Here is a 20,841-nt window from a genome sequence, read left to right on the forward strand (position 1 = left end):
GTTCAATATTTAACATGGTATTAGAGTCATTTCGAACATATTCCAACGAAGATATGTGTTTGTTGGACTTATTAAGCTATCTGTGAACCATTATTTAATCACCTATAATATATAGATTCACATACGAGTTGACAACTTCATGAAAAAATGTGTTAAAAATTCATAATATATAAATGCAAATTTTATCTTATAAACTGATTTGATGAAGTTGAATTAAATTTAAATAATTTTTTAATATACGCAGATAACTAAAGTATATTATTTTTTATTTTAGGTAATACATGCGTGAGAAATGTGTGTTTGTTTTTCCTTTTTTCTTCCCATTTTTTCCCTCTCTTCGATTCCTTCTTTCTGTAGTCTACCTTCCTCAGCAAGTGTCAGAAATTTATATAATGTCTAAAAAATCTTATATATATATATAATGTATATGTGTGCATCTTCTTTTTCATTGTGCTGTGTACCCTTTAACCAATCTGTTTGTGGCAGTATCAGTATCACGCTCACGCTCACGCCTCTTTTCCCCTTCCTCTTTATCATTCCCCACTCACTTTTCTTTCTTTTTATTTTCCTCATCACTCTTCTCTCTCTCTCTCTCACACCCTTTCATTGACATTAATGCAGAGCTGTATATTGCAGTAGCAGCATCTGCAAAACCTGACAGTGAAAAAGAGTATCACCTTTTTTACAGTACAACCCAAAGTCAAGTCCTAAAACTCCTTTTTCTCTGTCATCAGAAAAACAACCAGAACCAGAATAAGAAGAATCGCAACAACAATTTTATTTAATTTCCCCAATATTATACTCCCACACCACTCTCAAAACTCTTCCCTCGCTCACTCAAGACAAGAGTAACGTCCACTCCAAATCCAAAACCATATCCTTCATATATCTCATTTCCAACTACTAACATGATCGACACTCTTAAATACCTCCTCGGCTCAGCCGGTCCAAGCGGCTTCGGCTCCAAATCCACCGCCGAGCAAGTCACCGAAAACCGCGCCGATCTCCGCTCCTTCACCGCCATCATCACCGGTAAATTATTTCCGTAACTACTTTTAATATTCAACATATTCTCGTAAGTAATTATGAAAATTATATACGATGTTGTTATCAGGTGCCACGTCTGGAATCGGAGCTGAAACGGCGCGTGTGTTGGCGAAACGTGGAGTCAGGCTGATTCTGCCGGCGCGTAGTGTGAAAGCTGCGGAAGACGCGAAAGCTCGTATAGTATCAGAGTGTCCTGATTCGGAGATCATTGTTATGGCTCTTGATCTCAGTTCTCTCAATTCGGTTAGAAGCTTCGTAAATCAGTTCAACTCTCTCGGTTTGCCTCTCCATCTTCTCATGTATATGAAACAATAATCGTCTCATGCTTCAATTATTTTATTTCCATTTTTATCTACAAAAAAAAAGAAAAAAAATATTGAAATCAGTCTCGGGATTCTCATCCGTGAATTTGAATGAATATCAGAAACAACGCCGGAAAGTTTGCGCATGAACACGCTCTATCTGAAGACGGAGTTGAAATGACCTTCGCCACTAATTACCTTGGTGAGAAATTAACTAAATTAACTATTAGTTAAATTAAAGAAGTACTTAATGTGATTATTAAGAAATGATTAATTGCAATAATGTAAGATAATTAATTAATTAATTAGTGAAGGAAATGCTTTTGTTAGGTCATTTTCTGTTGACAAAGTTGTTGGTGAAGACGATGGCGGAAACGGCGAAGGAGACCGGAGTGCAGGGTCGGATAGTGAACGTGTCGTCCAGCATCCACGGGTGGTTTTCCGGCGATGCCATTTCATATCTGGCTCTTATAAGCCGTAACAAAAGGTGGCAATAACAACAACAGCACGAGTGTGTTGTGACAGTCATTTTTAGTTTCTTGCTAACAATACTGTGTTTTTTTTAAATTAAAAAAAAAATAGTCAATTTAAGTTGAAATGATGTGAACGTGATGTATACGTGTTTGTGAACACTGCACGCATCTTTGGACTGAAATTTGTCTCGTGTTCCCCAGCCATTACGACGCCACACGTGCTTATGCTCTTTCCAAGCTCGCCAACGTTTTCCACACTAAGGAGCTTGCACGTAGACTCCAGGTAGAACAGACACTTGCTATGTTCATAATCATTCCTCTTTTATTATTTAATTAATTTACATGCAATGCAATATCTCTCTATGATCCTATCCATCTCAAAAAGTCACATTTGTTTGTTTCCCTACTCAGTAATCATGTTTTTTCCCAGGATTTGGATTCGTTTAACCCGTTCTTGCTACTTGATTGGTTTATATCATATTTTATTTGTTTGACACAATATAATATTAATAAATTAAGTGATTTCTGCAGCAAATGGGAGCAAACGTGACTGTAAACTGTGTTCATCCTGGGATTGTGAGAACCAGACTCACCAGGGAGCGTGAGGGTTTACTCACAGGTTGGAATCAAACAAACAAGCCAATCTTGCTTTGTTGTTTTTTTTTTCCCTTTTTCTCTTTTCGGGTGATAGATTTAGCTTCTATTTTTTGTATGATGATGGTCATTGATTTTGGCAATTTCCCTTTCATGTTCTAAAATAATTTTGCAGATTTAGTGTTCTTTTTGGCTTCCAAGCTCTTAAAGACCATTCCTCAGGTAAATTATATTCAATGTAATTTCAAAATAGTGTATGCATGCATCATGGCTCATTATTGCCTATTGTGTCTGTCCTTCCTAATGAAATATTTTGATAATGACAACTGAAAATGTAATGTTATAAATAAGTAGTTTAATTCTTTAATACAAGTTTTTATTTATTTTTTCATTGTGCTGATTTGCTGCAACGCAAATAAAAATGTAGGCAGCTGCTACAACATGTTATGTGGCAACTCATCCGAGGCTGTTCGATGTCTCCGGCAAATACTTTGCTGACTGCAACGAAACCTCAACCTCAAAATTGGGATCCAACTCAACTGAAGCCTCAAGGTTATGGGCCACTTCTGAATTCATGATTTCTAGGGGTCCAAAAGCTGCCTTTGACCTACTCAAAGCACCTTGAATTTTGAAGTTTCTTGGGACACTGCAACACACACACACAAAGTAAGTCTGGAGAGAGCAACCCTAATACTGTTCTACTCTCTCTTGACACTCTAAGATAATGATAGGAAGGGTTAATATTGCACATATGATCTTTATATATATCTAGGGTATAATATACTTAACTATGTCATGTATAATTACTTTGATCATCACTTAGGCTAAACAAAAGGAAACTTGCTGGTTTTATTTTATTGCTGCAAGCAAAAGTCTAAATATGATTGCTTTAGATGCTAGTTAGATTGGGTTGCCATGATGATACAATGATTATGGATTAAACTTGGATCTTAGCTAGATTAGAAATGAAAGTGCCAGGAAAACTCTAATTGTACATATTGTTTATTTATTGTTCTGTTTCTGGGATGTGTATCTGGGGATAATACAAAATTATTCGAGAAAGTTCTGTTGGACTTATTATAAGTGGAGAACAGAGCTTGTAAATAGAAGAAAACAGGTAAATAAGAGAACAAGAACATGGGTCTGGTTGCCCATGTGGTGGTTGTTCTTCGAAGAGTATCTTTCTCTCATGGTTTTTGCGTGGGACCTACTAACATGCTCCCACTGGAAGAGAGAGCGTGCTTCTGAAGAAAAATAATTTTGCAACTACATTTTTGGTTAAACTAATCATAGCAATCCATGGACCAGTGATTGCTCACTCGTGCCATTCAACAAATCAATTTAGGACCATTTCACAAATAATATCATATTGTTTAAAATCTCTTATTTAAAAGAGATATCTTATTCATTTAATAAAAGGTCTGTACTAATTAGTATAAAAATTAGTAACAACGTAGTCACTATAATTAGTTATATTATTGTTATTACATAATTAGTTCTTTCATACATGATATATTTCTTGATTATAATAACAATTAAAAGTTATATTTGAAGTTACTTTAAATCAGTTGACTTTATATTAATGATATATGAAAAATAAAGTGATTTTTGTAATACTGCTTTTTTCCTTCTCCTTTTATCATGTCATCCCATCCTACCCTTTTGCCTTTTCTTTTTAATTTCTCTCTTTGTTGTACAAACTTTTGTATATTAAAATTGTGCAAGTACAATTTGTCTTATTTAAAAAATAAAATAAAATCTCTAAGTATAAATTTATAATGTTGATTTAAACGATTTGTTTACCGTTTCTCCTTATTATATCTTACGCGCCTTTTAAAGCATTTACGTCTTAATTGCTGAAATCGTTTGATTTGTATTATCATGTAATAATGTAGGTTTCAATAAATAATTTGGTGATATTATAGAGAGGTTTGACAATCATAGTAGATTAAAGCTCATTGTTAAATAATGCAATAAAACATTATGATAAGAAGATAGAATCAGACTTATTTTGGTGTACTAGAAATAAGAATCCTTGAAAGTGCTAAGTCATAATGTGGGTTTTGTAATTCATATTTTGGTTAAGTTAGGAGGCGAAAATCTTGTAAGGAAACAAATCAAAAAATAGTGTAAAGAAAAAGTTGTAGTGGTTGGTTTTTGGGAATTCTAAACAAAATTGGCATGGGAAAGATTTTTTGTGGGTGAGTGATCTTTGTCACTTTATCAACTCCTTATTACTTTATAACTTTTCAGTTTATTAGTAGTTCTCGCGTCACTTTATAACTAATTTTTTTTTTCTTTTTATCCATCGCACTTTTTTTTATGGCATTTTACCAATAGTTCTTTAAATGAAATTTCTTATTCATGTTTCATTTAACATTGCACTGCTTATTTTAATAAAATTATCACGTTATATTTGAATTTTACCTATTTATTTCAAAAGTAATTAATTTTTAAAACATAAACCTCATATATATAAATATTATTGTTGACAATAATGACTTTTTTATGTGTGCATTATAATAGAGAAGCATGTGTGGGTATCTTATATATAAAGAGTATATAAGGTTTATATATTTGTTTCATTTAATATTCCTATTATAAAATAAAGTCGTTAAGAGTTTAAGAACATGTGAATACAAAAATATTGAGAGTTAAAAATACTTCTTGAGATGAAATTTCCAGAACTTTGAACCTATAAAATATCTCTATTATCAAATATTAAGCCAACTTTCATAGAAATGTGAATTAATTACTTTTCAGTATTAGTAAGATAATTATGTAAATAGAACTCCGAATAATAATAAATATGAAATGAATTTACTAAAATAACGTCAATTTTTTTAATAGACGTATTTTTTTTATCTACGATAAATATAAAGATCGATGCAAATTGGAATAAAGTAGAAATAAAATGAATAATATTAAAAAGAATCAATTTAAATATTTTTGAAAAGTTGTGGAAGTTAAAGTATCCACTTGGATGGTAATGTTATGATGGATTTGGCACTTTTATCCAATGACTTCACCAATTCAGATTGCGTTATCCACATGATAGCACCAATACCTTCCATCAACCTCTTCTGGCCCATTTTTTTTATGGTCCAAACATGGCCCAAAATTAGATATTTATTTGGCATCCATGTTTTGCCTAAAAATCATTAATTTGGGCAATTGATTATTAACTAAAATCTGGTTGGGAAAGAAGACTCTGTTGAAAATGAACCCTAATATTATTATTTTTTTTAAAAAGCATTAAAACTTCAAAAGCCTTGCTTTGATTTTATTTAGTATTTATTAATTCTAAATGTTAGCAAATATCATGAAGAAACTCATTTGCATTTGTTGCTTTGGTGTAGGTTTGTTCCTCCCAAGTTGAGTTGTCCCACTCCTTGTTTCTTTATAATTTCTTTCAATTTCACATAACAAAAATAGAAGAAAAAAATTGTCCTATTTTAATATAAATTTTACGAATGAATAGTTTATGAACATTGATTATTTAAAAATATGCTTATTGTTTTTTGTGCATATAGGAAGTCTAATTTAAGTAAATTATATTTAATTTTTTTATTAAAACTAGGTTATGTCTCGAAAGTTTATGAGCTGTTATTGAATAAAGTTTTTATTTCAAATAAAATATTTGTAAGATAGAGAGAGGCCTGGTTTGACCAACTAGACCTACTTTCATGGCATTTATGGCTAAACACAAAACGAATTTTGTTTAATACTTGACTCGTTGTTTTAAACTTTCTTTTTAATTTTTTTCTTTAATTTATTCATATTTTTATTAGCCACAACGAGTTTGAAGTTGTTAATTAAGAAATATTAAATAATTTTATTGGAGATTTTAATAAATTCAAAAATATGAAACACCTATATTTATCTATAATTATTGGTAATAATTTTATTTTTACTTCTCTCGTCAAGAACGGGTCCATTAATTCGTATTTAGGTGTAATATTGTAAATGTTTGTGTTTTTTTTTAATTAAAATGATAAATTTACTTTTATAACATATATGATAGTAAATATGGGTGTTAAAAGTTAGTGCATACAATCAAAATAACTTTTTATTTTAATTAAAAATAATGTTTAATATTTGTAACTTGTTACTAACTAGTATTCCCTTTGCATTCAAATATATAAACATAAAAAAAGTGTATTTAGATAAAAATAAATTTCAATAATCTCAACACTATTTAATGTTATCTTAAAAATAATTTTATCTTTAAAAATCTGAGAACATTTTTCAATCAATCACACTTTTTTTTTCTTTTCAAATATGAACAAATTTTAACTTGTTTTGAAATATAATTTCCTTAACTATTTTCATTGTATTTAGTAATATTTTTTAAGAAAGCATTGAACTTAAATTAATATTTCATTTTTGGTTACATCATTATAATATATTTTTTATTTTAAGAAAAAAACATTTCAAAATAATATTAAGAAATTAATAAAATTTAAGACTTTTATGGTAGACTCCAATCTTATTAGTAGACATAACACTTTCACTTTATTCCTTTTATATTCCATTAAGATGAATGTAATGATGAAAGGACCTAAATTAATGACTGTTCATGAAGGCTATGTATACAGTTTCATCCACTTCATTATGGACCTTCTTTGCTAATTCATGCTATTGATTTCATTGAGATGAGTATTCAGATGAACATTTAAAGTATTTTAATGACATGAAAAATAAAGTTGATCATAAAATATACTTTTTTTGACAGCAGTGAGAATATTCTGACATAATACAAATATATAATTTTTAATGTTTTTTTGTTATTAAAAATTATTAAAATAGAAAACTATGTCTCACTCTGAGTCCAACATAGTTGAACTCATTTATTTCAAGAATAAAGTTTATCAAATGAAACTAAATTTAAATATCTGAATTGTGAAGTACCATAAATACTTGTTTATTCACCACTATTACAGCTGCAAGCAAACATTGACTCATGAAACAAATGCTTCCTAGGTCTTCTCAAGATCAAATCTACTTCCCATTTTTTGTGTTCCTTCTAAAAAAAATTAGTATAGAGAGTCATAATAACAAAGACTGCCACTATAGTTTCCATGTGAGCATTAAAAATAGGATAAACCAGCAACTTTTTATATTAGGGTAATGTTGAATTCACAAGCATCTTTTATACTTATAGCTTATAGAAAGTAATACTAGTTGCTTCAAACAGTGTCATCCATTACTTTACATGCAGTTGGCATTTATCTACTTTTTTTATGCAACTGACACGTGCCTCCTGATTATAAGTTTGTAGTGGAAAACAACTATCACAAGAATTTTATGCAGATCAAAGGAGGCTGCACCAGATCAATTGTGACCACACCCAACACTGCACAGAAAATATTTATTTTATTCTGAAGGAAATTAGTATTAGAGACAAAATATTATCCATATTATAACTTTTAAACCATTCTCCCCTCAGAATCTTCTTTCAACAATTTCTTGTCTTCCAATACTCATCTAGATATAATGATGACATTTTTGTTTTATATGACGACTTTCAGATAAAAATAAGATAAATGATCAAGTATAAAACATTAAATATGAGATCAATTACTACAATTTGCTACCTTTCAGGCAGTAAAACACATGTTTGGATAGCAGTTCAAAATTCACTTTAGCATTGAAAGTAATTTTAGAAAGATAGTCTTGTGTAGTTTTTCATTTTGGCTATTTAAACATGCACAATGTCATTAGCATTTCCTGAATCCAGGTTTTGTAAACCAAAAAATCTTGTATAACTTAAAATAGAATACAATCCTCTGTATATACACATGGTCATGAATTACATTTCGACCAGGACCATCAGCAAAAATGAAACTTACAATTCTCTCAACTAACAGTCCTTAAAAATTAAAGAATCATATAATGATATTGACTTGGTATAAAGAATACTATCATGTGAAGGCAATCTCCAATCAGGTACTGAAGTATTGCCCTGGCTGCTATACTATTACACTTGAAAACAATGAAGTTTTGCATTGTAGCAAACTCCACTGTATGCAAGAACCCTCTATTGCTATGTGACCATAGAAACTAACCTTAGAGTGCACCAACAAATGAGCCTAAACCTTGGATTCAGCCACGAACAGGTAATCCATAATTCTGATACACTCTTATGTATCCATCCCATCCTGCTGTCACAATTACTTGGCCCCACAAGTGGGAATTAGACATTCCCTTGCAAGCACTTTTCAAGAACTTGTACTCTGATTTACACATTGTAGGAGAAACAACAGTTTGTGTTTGATTTGAGTCCACAAGTGTCTCCTCGGGCCACGTTGCAGAAACCTTTGGGATCAACTCTGACAAAAATCCCCGACTCAAGAAGAAACAATCCGGTGAAGGCAGCGAACACCTCTGATTTGCATCCTCTCCTAGCGAAGGGGATAAGAGTGTTCCTGGAATTGACTCAATGCCACACCAAGGTACAGCGATTACCGAGTTGTGGGAGAGAAAACTCTCTGAAGACCAAATTTTCTTTGCTTTGGAAGTACTCCTATCATGGCCAGTGTAATTCCAGATACATACATTTGAATCCTCGCTAACGGAGATGATATGTTTCCCGTCAGTGGTGAAGGAAGCATGCATCTGACCTGCACTTCTTAGGCCTGCAGGCAAAGAAGAGGAATAATAAGTAACAATTTGTGTACTATATTTCCCAAATGCAACTATATAGTAATGCTTGTTTCTAATACTTAAAAAGGAAGAAACATAGATGGGTTGTAGCTCCTTGAGTGTTTTTGGTGCTGTTCTCCAATCTGAATAGGAGCTCTACCTCGGTAACCCAAGTTGATATTTAATGCAAATCTTAATGTGCAGATTGGTAATATAAAACTCTAATTTGGATTACAGAACAGCAATAAAGATGCAGCAAGATAAGAATCAGGCATAAAGATGGGATGCACTTCAGAAAGATTTTTCAGATACGGAAAACATGTATAAACCTACCCTTGAATTTGTAGATTATGTCAACTCCAGAAAGTATACAGACATGTGAATCAGCAGAAGCAACCAATAATTTGCTTGGGTCAGTTGGTGAAAACTGCAAAAAATAATCACATATTATATGATTAAATGATCAGTATTCAATAATTTTGTATAGGGCGGCATAGAAAAGCAGATTCCAAACCAGAAAAAGAGTGAGAGAAGTAACCAACCTGAACGCCAGTGATCCTTTTCCCTGATGTCTTCTTTTTTCCTCGTAAACACAACTGAGCATCCAATTGCAGATGATTATCTAGACAAGAGAATGGAAAAATATAAAGATTGTTAGAAGCTGCTACTCATAATCCTTTTTGAGATAAATGGTTTAAGTGTGGACTCTGTTCTATATACTACAGGCAGAATATAACATCAAACAGCAATTCATAGTTTGACCATATGAACATCGACCTCATAGTTGTCCAACCAGTGTAAGTCCATAATTATTTTATTTTTTTGTGAGAGGAGATGTTTTAAGGCTGGGAGAAAAACATAACAAAGGGGAAGGAGGATAAGTAATCCTTAAAAAGGATAAAAAAATAAGTGCACATCAAGGAACAAGGGATATCAACAAAATAAGTTTATCCAGTCCTCAATATAATGGAGCTACTCAAAGTAATATTGACCTGCAGGCCTAAGAATATATACAGAACAAAGAGCAATATACAACTAATAATCACTCACACTAAATGTAGACCTGAACCAACAAACCCATAACCAAAATATACTTTCATGAAGCCATTTATGTTTCTCTGTTTAAGTAGCTAATGATCACAAACGTGGAGAGCATTTGATAATTTACGATGTCCCTCTATGTCCACAAAAGACATTCAGTTTATTTGAAGATCAACAACTAAAAAATGCTCTCAAATAAAGGGGAAACAACCTAGTATATGCCCAAGTTAAATTGCAATTTTTGTTATGGTTCTAAAAGACTTCAATTTAAAATACAACACAGATCCAAACAGTTATCGAGCCAAATATGTGCATACCTTGGATATTGTAGAAACGGCAATTGCCTGCCATGGTGCCCACAATTGTGCCCTGAAAGAATGAGAAAACAAATTTGAGGAACAAAACAGAAGATATATTCCTGCCACAATTTTTCAGAGTAAATGTATAGTGAAACAGACCTTTCCATCTGGACGGAAGCACACAGCTGTGACTATCTCTCTGATATCAATGTAATCGCTGACCTTACAGTGAACAACTTCCCAGATGCGCACTTTTCCATCTATTGAGCCACTGATGAAAAAATTATCATTGATGGGATTGAAATTCACGCATGTCACTGCATCAAAGGCAAAAATAAGAAACTATTATCAGCAAAAAAATGAAAATATAGAGGAACACGTTACAGAACAACCAATATTATGCAAATCATGTATCAACATACATAACTACACCAAGACAATAGAAGCTCACCATAATTATTGTGGGAGAAAACTCTAAGACATCTGTCAATTCCCACATGCCATAGGCGCACTGTCTTATCAACAGAGGATGACAGTAGAAACTACAACATATAAAGAAGAATGTATAAAACAGCAAGTTCAATTTTATAGAAAACTAAATGATAAGCAAGTTTAAAGATTGCACAAAATATAAGAGGACAAATAAGATCATGCTTTCTATGTGAAACTAACCCCTCTTTTGGACCAAGCAAGGTCCAAAATGTCACCACTGTGACCTTGGAACTCGTGCAAAGGTTTTGCCGATATACGGAAGGTCCTTGGTGGGACAATCACACAGGTTGCTTCGGGGGATCTTTTCAACTTCTCCGTTTTGACTAATTTCTCTTTATCTACACCAAGGGGAGCAACACATGAAAAATTATTTATTTTGAAATATATATTTGACGGATCATTGTCCAGAATGTCCAGTTCACTTGATCTCTCATCCTCAACCACCTTCCACACACGTACCATGCCATCATCACCACCACTAGCCAGATATTTTCCATCAAGACTGAATTTCATTGTCAAAATAACACCCTTATGTGCTTTGAACTCCTGCTCAGTGTAAAGGGATGAAAGCTCCTTAAACCGCTTCCTATACGAATGAACTCGAACTCTTTGTATCCCACTTCTATCCACTGAATCACAGTCTTTGCATTTAGTTTCATGAAGCCCATGATTATGAACAAAACAAGCAATAGAATCCAGTTTCCTTAGCCAACCCCTTTTCATTTTTCTTTTTGCAACTCCTAACAAACTAGTGTTTTCAGCATCTCTCTGCAAATGTCTGCGAACCATCGATGAAGGCAAAGTATTTCTCTGAAACTCCTCCAAGCTAATCAATTTGTTTGAACCCAAAACACGCAGGGTACTAAGAGTTCCATCCTGACCCAGCTTATCCACAATATACTGTGTTCCATCATCCAAATTCCTTATCATACACGCCAAATTCTCGCGATTTTCTCGGGAACCGGGAGCCTCGCCTGACAAGGAATCCAACACAATCTGGTTTGAGGTTGAGGGAAGACCCTCCTCAACAGCAAGAGAAGTCCTCAACACCGCCCCACTTGTTGCAGTGATTCGGTCAATCCCACAAGGTTGATCTTCAAACTCCTCTTCCTTAGGTGAGTAATTTAAATCAGACTCCAAATCCATCCATCTCAAGAAATTGAGGCGTCTCTGGTTAACACTTTCAAGGTCTTTTACCCAAACCTTGTGCCTGGTAACATGTCTATTAATACCAGAACTAGATTCATCCGATTCTGAACAATCCGAACCCCCATCAGAGGAAGAACACAATTCCTCACGAGTATCATAAAATTGATCCTCTCCCCCTTCCATATCCCACTTTTCCCCTATTCCCACTTATAATCTCAAGCAGATTCCTTTCTTAATGAACAAACAACTCTGAGTTGAACGGATGATTTTTACTTCAATTGGGGGGAAAGGGTATCTGAAAGCACACAAATCATCAACAGTTATGGCGAATCCAAAAGAGAAACAAAAGAGGAACTAAGAAAGAGACAAAACAAAACATGAATTTGGAGAATGAAACGTAGAAAAACGATAAGAGGCATAGAGGGGAAAGAAAACATGGGATGTTTGCTGACCTTGGTTATCTTCAAAATTGGAGCTTGATCCAGAAATCGAAACAATTTTCATAGGGATCTTCGCTGTGTTTGTTTGTTCAGTCTGCACTGTGCATCCACAGGAATACCTACCCACACCCACCACTTTCTGGTACGGCAAAGAAGGTTAAACAAACTGAAAAAAATGAAAAAAAAAAATGCATTATTATTATATTATTTAGTTAAACTATAAAAAATATTATTATTGGAGAAGAGAAAGAAAAAGATTGCCTCGTTGTGTGCGTGTCCAAGAGTAGAATGAATGAATGAATGATGAGTTTGGAGTTTTTAAGAAATTTACAATTGACTCAGTCTACTCTTACTTCCACTCTGTTATGTTTCTCTGTTTGTTTGATTCCAATTCCGTGTTAATGAACAATTTCTCTCTAATTGGATCAGATACCTTTCTTTTCCACCTTCATTTCTTCCACTTTTTTTCACCATCTCATTTTATTATTCTAATATTCCCCTTCTTCTCTCAATCACAGTTATTTCCCTCTCTTTCTACTATTTAATTACTTGCTTTAACAATATTTAAAATAGCAATTCTCCAATTCCAATTAACCATACAAAAATCCAGAGAATTCAGAATTTGTTATAACAATGATATAGTTATTAACTAAAAGTCAACTGTTGAGATTAATTTCAGTTTATTACTGTATTATATGTTCCTACTTTTATATAAAAATCAGATCAGTTCTTTTGAAGTGGAAAATAAAAATATATTTAATACTAACTTCTTATCTATTTGACCCTGAATAAATCATAAATACATAATTTCTTTTTTTACTTTATATATTTATTTATTTTCAAAAAGTCAACTGTTTTAATTGCAATTCTTAACCGTAACATTTTATTTATTTTCACTGGTATTCAAACATCAAAACACAATGTGTAACATTTTTTTTAACTCAAAATATTTCAATCTACGTTAATTAATTCAATATATTACAGTTTATATCATCTTAAGTATGTAACCATGTTTTAAATAATATTATATTTGTATTTATTTAAATAATAAGTATTACGTCAAATTTTTGAATTAGTAATGACCTAAACCAATAACATCATTTGATCAATACTATTTTACTCGAGTGAATTACAAATTATAATACAAATATTTTACTAAATTCTCTTTGTTTAAACTAGGTGATGTCTTTAAGTATGAATTCATGTGACTTGATATTTTGTCAAGTGATAAACTCAAATAAAACATCACTAGTTCTCACATTTTTTATTGTTCAAGCTACAATATTATATTTTAACGATATATAGTTGTAAAATCTTAAAAAATAAAGAACATAAACACATGTAAATCTCTAAAGACTTACATTGTTTGAGTAATGAACTTTCGGAGATGAGGAAATCGCCACCAACTTTCTCTCACTCAACTTTCTCCTAATTGAGGGAGAAAACTATCACTTGAGCGTTTAATTACTTAAAGGTTGAAGTCCTCATTTTAGTGACACTCAAGCGACCACTCAGTATTCAATAGAGATAAAACAAAATTATGCAAAAAAAAATTGATAATTCATCCAAAATCAAAACCTACCCATCTAACCAACCAATCAAGTTCAAATATAGTTTTAAGCTTAATAAAATGCACATTTACTCGAAATAACTAATCATACTCATTTTAATCTTTCTAAATTCATGCATCAACATTCAGTAATTTTTATTTTAGCACATCAACTGTCAAATCAAAACCAAAAACAAACTCACATTATTCAATCATTCAACGAACAATTTGTTGATTGAAATAATTTTTCTACCTTTAAAGTTGCTTGAATTTCAACAATAACTACAAATAAGTTAAACTTTGTCAAAAATACAAGAGACTTACAATAACATAAAAAAAAACACAACCAAAACACTAAAAATTATAAGAAATCAAACTAATTTAAAATATAATTTTTATCAACTAAATCATCTAATATTAAACTTAAACACTGGTAACAAAAAATAAATTTCGGACATTTTCTAAAAAAAAACATTTATTCTAAATTGAATTTTACTTAGGTAAAAATATCCTTGATTAGTTGATAGAGCATAATAGAATCCGAATTTGAAAGAAAATAAAATTGAAGTAAAAAAATAAAAGAAAAATAATAAAAATGAAAAAAGCAACAACTTTAAAAGAAAATAATAAAGAAGAAACAAAGAGAAAAAAAAAAGGATAAATAATCTAATGAACTTCAATATGTACTTCCTACGTGGATGGATTAATATAAGGATGTTCCTATAATTTAATTAGTTTTTTCAAATTGAAGTTTTGCAAGTAGAACTGTTTTAAATATTCATACAATGAGTTTATTGTCAAAATAGTTATGTTTTATCTTATGATATATGCAGTAAAATGAATTATAGTTCACACTTTAAAGATTATATTTTTAACTTAGGTTTGATGGAAACATTTTACTAAATATATTTTTTTAATACGAAGGTTAGGAAAATAACTATTAATGATTAATTTTATTACATAACTCATATTAATATTAAAAAACTAGACATACTCTCAATAAATTATTCAATTTTTAGACTTTTTAGTTTTAATTGTTTATATATTTTCTCACAATATAATTTTATTCTTAACACTCTCGTGTAAAAATATTTTTCCAAAAAAAGACAACCCATTATTTGGTATACGCGTCTTTTTTTAGTGAATATGGTGAAAGCACGTGTAGAAGCTAAACTCTGATAGCATCATATTAGTAGGCTTCTTCAAATTTTCAACTTTACTCTCTAAATTATATATATATATATATATATATATATATATATATATATATATATCAGAGCTTTTTTTATTGCTCTTATAGTAAAACAATAACATTTAAGTATTATTTATTTTCATGTTATTTTTTATGAATTTAATTTAAGACAATTAATGGTGTTTGTTATTGTTAGATAAATGTTCTATTTTCATAGCGGCTATTTGTAGAGTTAGTTTTAGACAAAATATTTGTATTTGTATATTTATTAAATAAACAATATTTTTTTTATTGATCTCTTCTAGATATGAAAGCTAGCTCAGGATTGATATAAAATTTGATTTTCTTATTTTATATATATAAAAAAAACCTTTGTTAAAGTTTTGTTTGTTTCCACGAAAGACATGTTTTGTGAAAAGGTGAAAAAGACTTGTACAATTTCTTTTAATTTTTGTTAAAAGTACAAAAACAAAATGAATTGTGAGAAGATAAGGAGGACTTTTAAAAAATGAAACAATAATAAGAAAAACTAGAAAAAAAACTATTAAATAATAACTAATTTTAAAAAAATAGTTATTACATTCAATAAAATTAATTTAATTTTATAAATTAATTTTTTAATTTTTTAAAATATTTTTTATTATTAATATAAACTTATAAAATAATTTTAAAATTTAATATTTAACATTAGTTTACAAGCTTTTAACTATAAGTATTTTAAATTTTAGATTAGTTAGTATACTAAAATTTGATTAGTTAAAAAAAATTACAAACTATTATATAATTTTTTATTAATAATATAAATTATTTTAGATATCAATAAAATAATATATTAATTAATGTAACTATTTTTTTAAAATTAGTCTTTATTTAATTATTTTCTTATAATTAACTTTTATTATAATGAATTATATTATAAATATTTTATTAATATTCATATTATTTTTAAAGTCATTTATTATAATTAATTTTAAGTATTTTATTAATATTTATATTGATTTTAAAATTATAATTAGGGATTATGATTTGAATAAATTTGTTATATTGTAATTTTTAAATTTATTATAATGTAAAAAAATTTACAAAATAATATTTAAAAAAAGTATTTTAATTTATTTTTCACTCATTTTTACATTTTTTTCATTTCTCATTTTCCATAGTATTATCCTAACAAAACATAAGAAACACTATTTTTTAATTGTGCACGTGAAAAAGGTTTACTGAGAAAAATTAAACATCACAACTTAAAAACTACTATAATAATTTTAGCTTTGAAAGTATCTTATTTTTCACAAACCAAAAGTATGTCATTCTGAATTGCAATTCTTTGATATTATAATATTTTTAAATTTAATTCCACTACAAGATAGTATACAAAATTAAATTCCTATATAATTATGCATAATAAATTTATTGATTTTATAAAAATCAATCTAAAATTGATAAATAATTTTTTTAATTACTTGAATTAAAACATGTACCCTTGGGAAGTATTACAATTGAATTGATGTTTTAGTATTTATCAATTAATGTCTAGTTTAATATGATTATATTATTACAAAGCGTATTATACAAAATCTCGTTCATATATTACAAACATATTATCGTCTAGTTTATTATAAAATCATCAAAAATTTAATTGAATACCTTAATTTACTAATTATTACTTTTTTGGTAATATAATTTATTTGTAAGACAAATAATTTCAAAATTTAGAATTTTAAAAAAATAAATTTTTAAAAAGATAAATTTTTAATAAAATAAATGAATATTTATAATTTACTTGTATTTTTTTTTTTAAATTACTCTAAAGAAAAAAAAATAGGGGTGTTAATATGCACAAATATCTCAATTCCTCATTTTGTTGGTTAATATAAAGTAAAACATGAATTGCAAATAGTAAGCCACCAAATGGTCAAAATCAAGCTTTTAAGAGATAACAATGCCAACACTTTTCTTCTGTTTACCCTTTTATTCCAAGCCAAGAGATATTAGACTACTCAACAACATCTTCCTATTATTTTACCAACAAAGAATATCTTTGACTAAATTGAAAAAATTCACTTGGTCAAATTTTGGCTTAGTGTTGAACTTTTTTAATCCAAAGAGATTATTCAATTTGTTATTAGAATAATAGAAGATTTAAGACTCAGATGAAACACAAAAATATCAATTTATATAAAAATAAAAATATACATTGATGAGGAAAATAAGAATAATACACACATGTATAGTTTTTAAAAATAATTTAAATGTAAAAATCAGGGAACGACAAACCCAATTTCTTAAGAAAAATTAAATTAGACATAATATTAATCTTTCATGATTTTCTATTTTAATAAATAACAATTTTTTTCTTTTGATGAATGAGAATGAAAGGATATCTCTTATATAAAATATTGTTGAAATTGGTTATGTTATAAATATTAATTTATAAAAAGATTTTTTCTATGTAAAATCTGAGTCATAAAATTATAACAAGTTAACATTCTAGTTCTCTACATCTCAAGCCATTGAAACTCCAACATCAACATAAGTAATTGGTCAAAGTTTTGACCATGTTTCTATGGCCGTCGTATATGATTTTTATTATACCAATTTCTTTGTTATTTAAAAAAGTTATATAGAATCTTAAATGTATCTGAAGTAGCTTAAAAGTTTGATAAGATAAAAAAAAAACCTTCGTTACACATTCAACCATTACATTTATAAATATTTTTCTTAGTTTCTGAATGGTCAAAACCACTTTTCACTTAAGTCAAATAAACTCATCTATACTTAGTTTCAACAAAAATATTTATAACAGTTTATAAAAATTACAATTTTAAAGAAAACATTTTAGCAACAAATAAACGATGAAATTAATACATTTACAGGTAATAGTTTTATTTTATTTATTTTTAATTTTGTAAAAGCATGCACTAACATGATTTTTTATTGTATTTTGAAATAGAATTAAATATGTTTTTTTTTCATGTAATTTCACACATCACATTAAATCGGTTTTTTTCTTAATTTAAACTTTAAACTTTCTAATTATTTGTAATATTGAGATTATTGAAATATAATATTGTTTTTTTTATGTAATAAATTTTCAATGCAAATTATGATATTAAAATATTTGATGTTCATTCAAAATTTATTTGTTATATAAAAAAATTAATAAAAACTTATTTTAATAGTTTTTTTTTTACAAATATTAAAAAATCTAAAATTTGAATTAATAATAAAAATTAATTTCACCTTATAAGCCTACTGAAACGAAAAATAAAAACATATTTAACCATTTAAAATAATATAAAATAAAATTAAGATAAAAACAAATAATTCAACAATTTGAATAATTTCAAAATCATCTAGGTTGGTAAGGTGTCACTTTCATTTTCAATGTTCGAGGTGTATGTGATGGAAATAATAAAGACAAAAATAATCCAGAATTAGAATGTTAAAATAGACTAATTCATCCAAACTTATTATTGATTCACCAAAAATAGCTTAAGAATTTCTATTAATGTTTGTGATGGTGGACACCACGCCTTAAGGATTTTATAAGAATCTAAAATATACTTAAGAATGAGGTTTTTTTACTAATCAGAATTTATTATAATTTTGTTTAAATTTCAAGTTTTTATCAATTTTTGTTTTGAAAATTTCATTTCCACCAAAACAATTGATACTACAATCGTTAAAAAAATTATATGAACTATATATGCATTTGGAAAATAATTTATTTTATATAACTAAGAATGTCAATTGATTTATTATTTTTAATCCTAAGATTTTTAAAGATGTGTAATTCTGAACATAAATCTAATCCATCATCACCCCAAAAATTATGATGTTTCAAAAAAAAATTAAAGGTTTAGGTATTTTTCTTTAAAAACTATGTTACTTAGTGACTTTAATTTTTTAATACTAAAAAACTATTTTCATATATTTTAAATGGATCAAATCGGGATAATTGATTTATCTACTGTGTATAAAAAGTAATAGATTATTGAGAAGATTGCTTTCAACGTTTTTATTGTTTTTTTATACAACTTATATGTTTTTTTTTACAAAACTTAAGTTGTATATTAATTTCAAAAGTTTTTTTTTTTACAAAAGTGAATGTATTTTCAAATCCAATTTTTATATACCTTTTTAAAAATGAAAGAAGATCTTGTAAATAATTAAATGGCATATCCAATCCACTTATTTTTTTCATTGCAAACTTTTACTAAAGTTTTGTTTTTACCGAAGATAGAAATACGAGAGGAATCATGTTTGTATTTATCAATTTACACTGATTTAAGGGTGTGGAAAGATACGAAATCTGCAAAATAGTTTCTACTCATATATAAAGAAAATCAAAGAAAGACACGTAAACATAACGAATTTTCCTTTTTATCCTCTTTTTTATCCTTAACAAAAGTAGTTGTATTTTCATGGTTTATCAGTGAATTTATTTTTTAACTTTTAAAATATAACAATTTTTTTAAAGATAAATAAATTTATATAATAATAATATAAATATATTTATATAGTAATAGAAAATAAATTAGTAATAATATAAATATAAATACTATAAAATAATAGTAATATATTTAAAATTTAAAATAGGAATAATATATAAAAAAGTAATAAAATTATAAATAATACTAGTAACTAAAATAATTTTTTAAAATAATAATAATAATAAAAATAAATTACATATTTAACAATAATTAAAATAAATTTATTAAATAATAATATTAACAGTAATAAAATTTAATTTTTATTTTTATTTGATTTGATTTTATGAAAATATTTTTTATATATATTTATAAAATTTTAATTAACTAAAATTTATACAAAAATATCTCATATTTTACTATTTAAATATTTTTTTTAAAAATGGTAAATTTGTAAACTTACATTTTACACATTTAAAAAAAATTAAAAATTTCTTTACAACCATTATATCACTCACAAACTTCAATAAACTTTCTTCACAAATCCACTTTATTATATCCTAATCCAAACAACCTCACTTTCTTTACACTTTCCTCTCAAATCACTCCAAATACACTTTTTCAAATCCTCTCCCCAATCTAAATACACCCTATGTTATCCACAGGTAATATATCATGACAAATAACTATTTCTAACTAAAATTCAAAATTTCAAACTTGAAAAGTTGTTAAACATCCAACTTTATTTCTTATTTAGGATTATCACTAATTTCAATCAATTTTAATAAAACATTTCTTATTTGTGAAATATGAAATCTGATCACTTTCATACTGTTCATAAAAGTATATTTAACTTTTTTAAAATATCATAAATTATTTTTTACCTTTATTATAGAATTAAAAGAGTAATTAAGTCTATATTTTAATTAAAAAAAATATGAGTTTAGGTCATTCTCGAGTGTTTATGTGAGTTGGTAACTAGTTGGACTATTATAATGAGTTTGTGATCTATTTTTTTTAAGAATAAAATGCATAGCTAAGAAGCTTAAGTCCATAAATGATAAAGTTTTTTTGGTATATACGGGTTGAAAAATTATTGAAGTGTGACATTTTTAATTTATTTAATTTTTTAATGATAAAAAAAGTCAAAAAATATATTTTATTTATATAATAGACTGTATGTAA

At 28.1% G+C, this 20,841-nt stretch overlaps 2 protein-coding genes across 3 annotated transcripts; one reads left to right on the forward strand and one right to left on the reverse strand.

Annotated features, from left to right (window-relative positions):
- Positions 1–276: 276 nt before the first annotated feature.
- Positions 277–3,410, forward strand: LOC137812755 (NAD(P)-binding Rossmann-fold superfamily protein). 2 transcript variants are annotated; one of them, XM_068614943.2, is made up of 8 exons: positions 277–1,032; positions 1,115–1,346; positions 1,472–1,551; positions 1,680–1,836; positions 2,024–2,105; positions 2,354–2,441; positions 2,592–2,638; positions 2,844–3,410. In XM_068614943.2, exons 1-8 carry the CDS (start codon positions 909–911, stop codon positions 3,039–3,041), a joined length of 1,008 nt encoding a protein of 335 aa, XP_068471044.1. In that variant the 5' UTR covers positions 277–908; the 3' UTR covers positions 3,042–3,410. The 2 variants fall into 2 exon arrangements, with proteins under 2 accessions (XP_068471044.1, XP_090155277.1); XM_090299151.1 differs by having other exon boundaries at positions 432–1,032; positions 1,115–1,324.
- Positions 3,411–8,157: 4,747 nt separating this feature from the next.
- On the reverse strand, positions 8,158–12,941 carry LOC137812756 (uncharacterized). Its single transcript, XM_068614944.2, has 9 exons — positions 12,744–12,941; positions 12,495–12,648; positions 11,074–12,337; positions 10,853–10,943; positions 10,561–10,718; positions 10,420–10,471; positions 9,604–9,683; positions 9,395–9,488; positions 8,158–9,054 (listed from the first exon to the last, which is right to left on the reverse strand). The coding sequence occupies exons 3-9, from the start codon at positions 12,223–12,225 to the stop codon at positions 8,522–8,524; spliced, it is 2,160 nt and encodes a 719-aa protein (XP_068471045.2). The 5' UTR covers positions 12,226–12,337; positions 12,495–12,648; positions 12,744–12,941; the 3' UTR covers positions 8,158–8,521.
- Between the last annotated feature and the right edge of the window lie 7,900 nt (positions 12,942–20,841).

Source organism: Phaseolus vulgaris, chromosome 2, assembly GCF_051622355.1.
Source record: "Phaseolus vulgaris cultivar YP4 chromosome 2, ASM5162235v1, whole genome shotgun sequence".
NCBI lineage: Eukaryota > Viridiplantae > Streptophyta > Magnoliopsida > Fabales > Fabaceae > Phaseolus > Phaseolus vulgaris.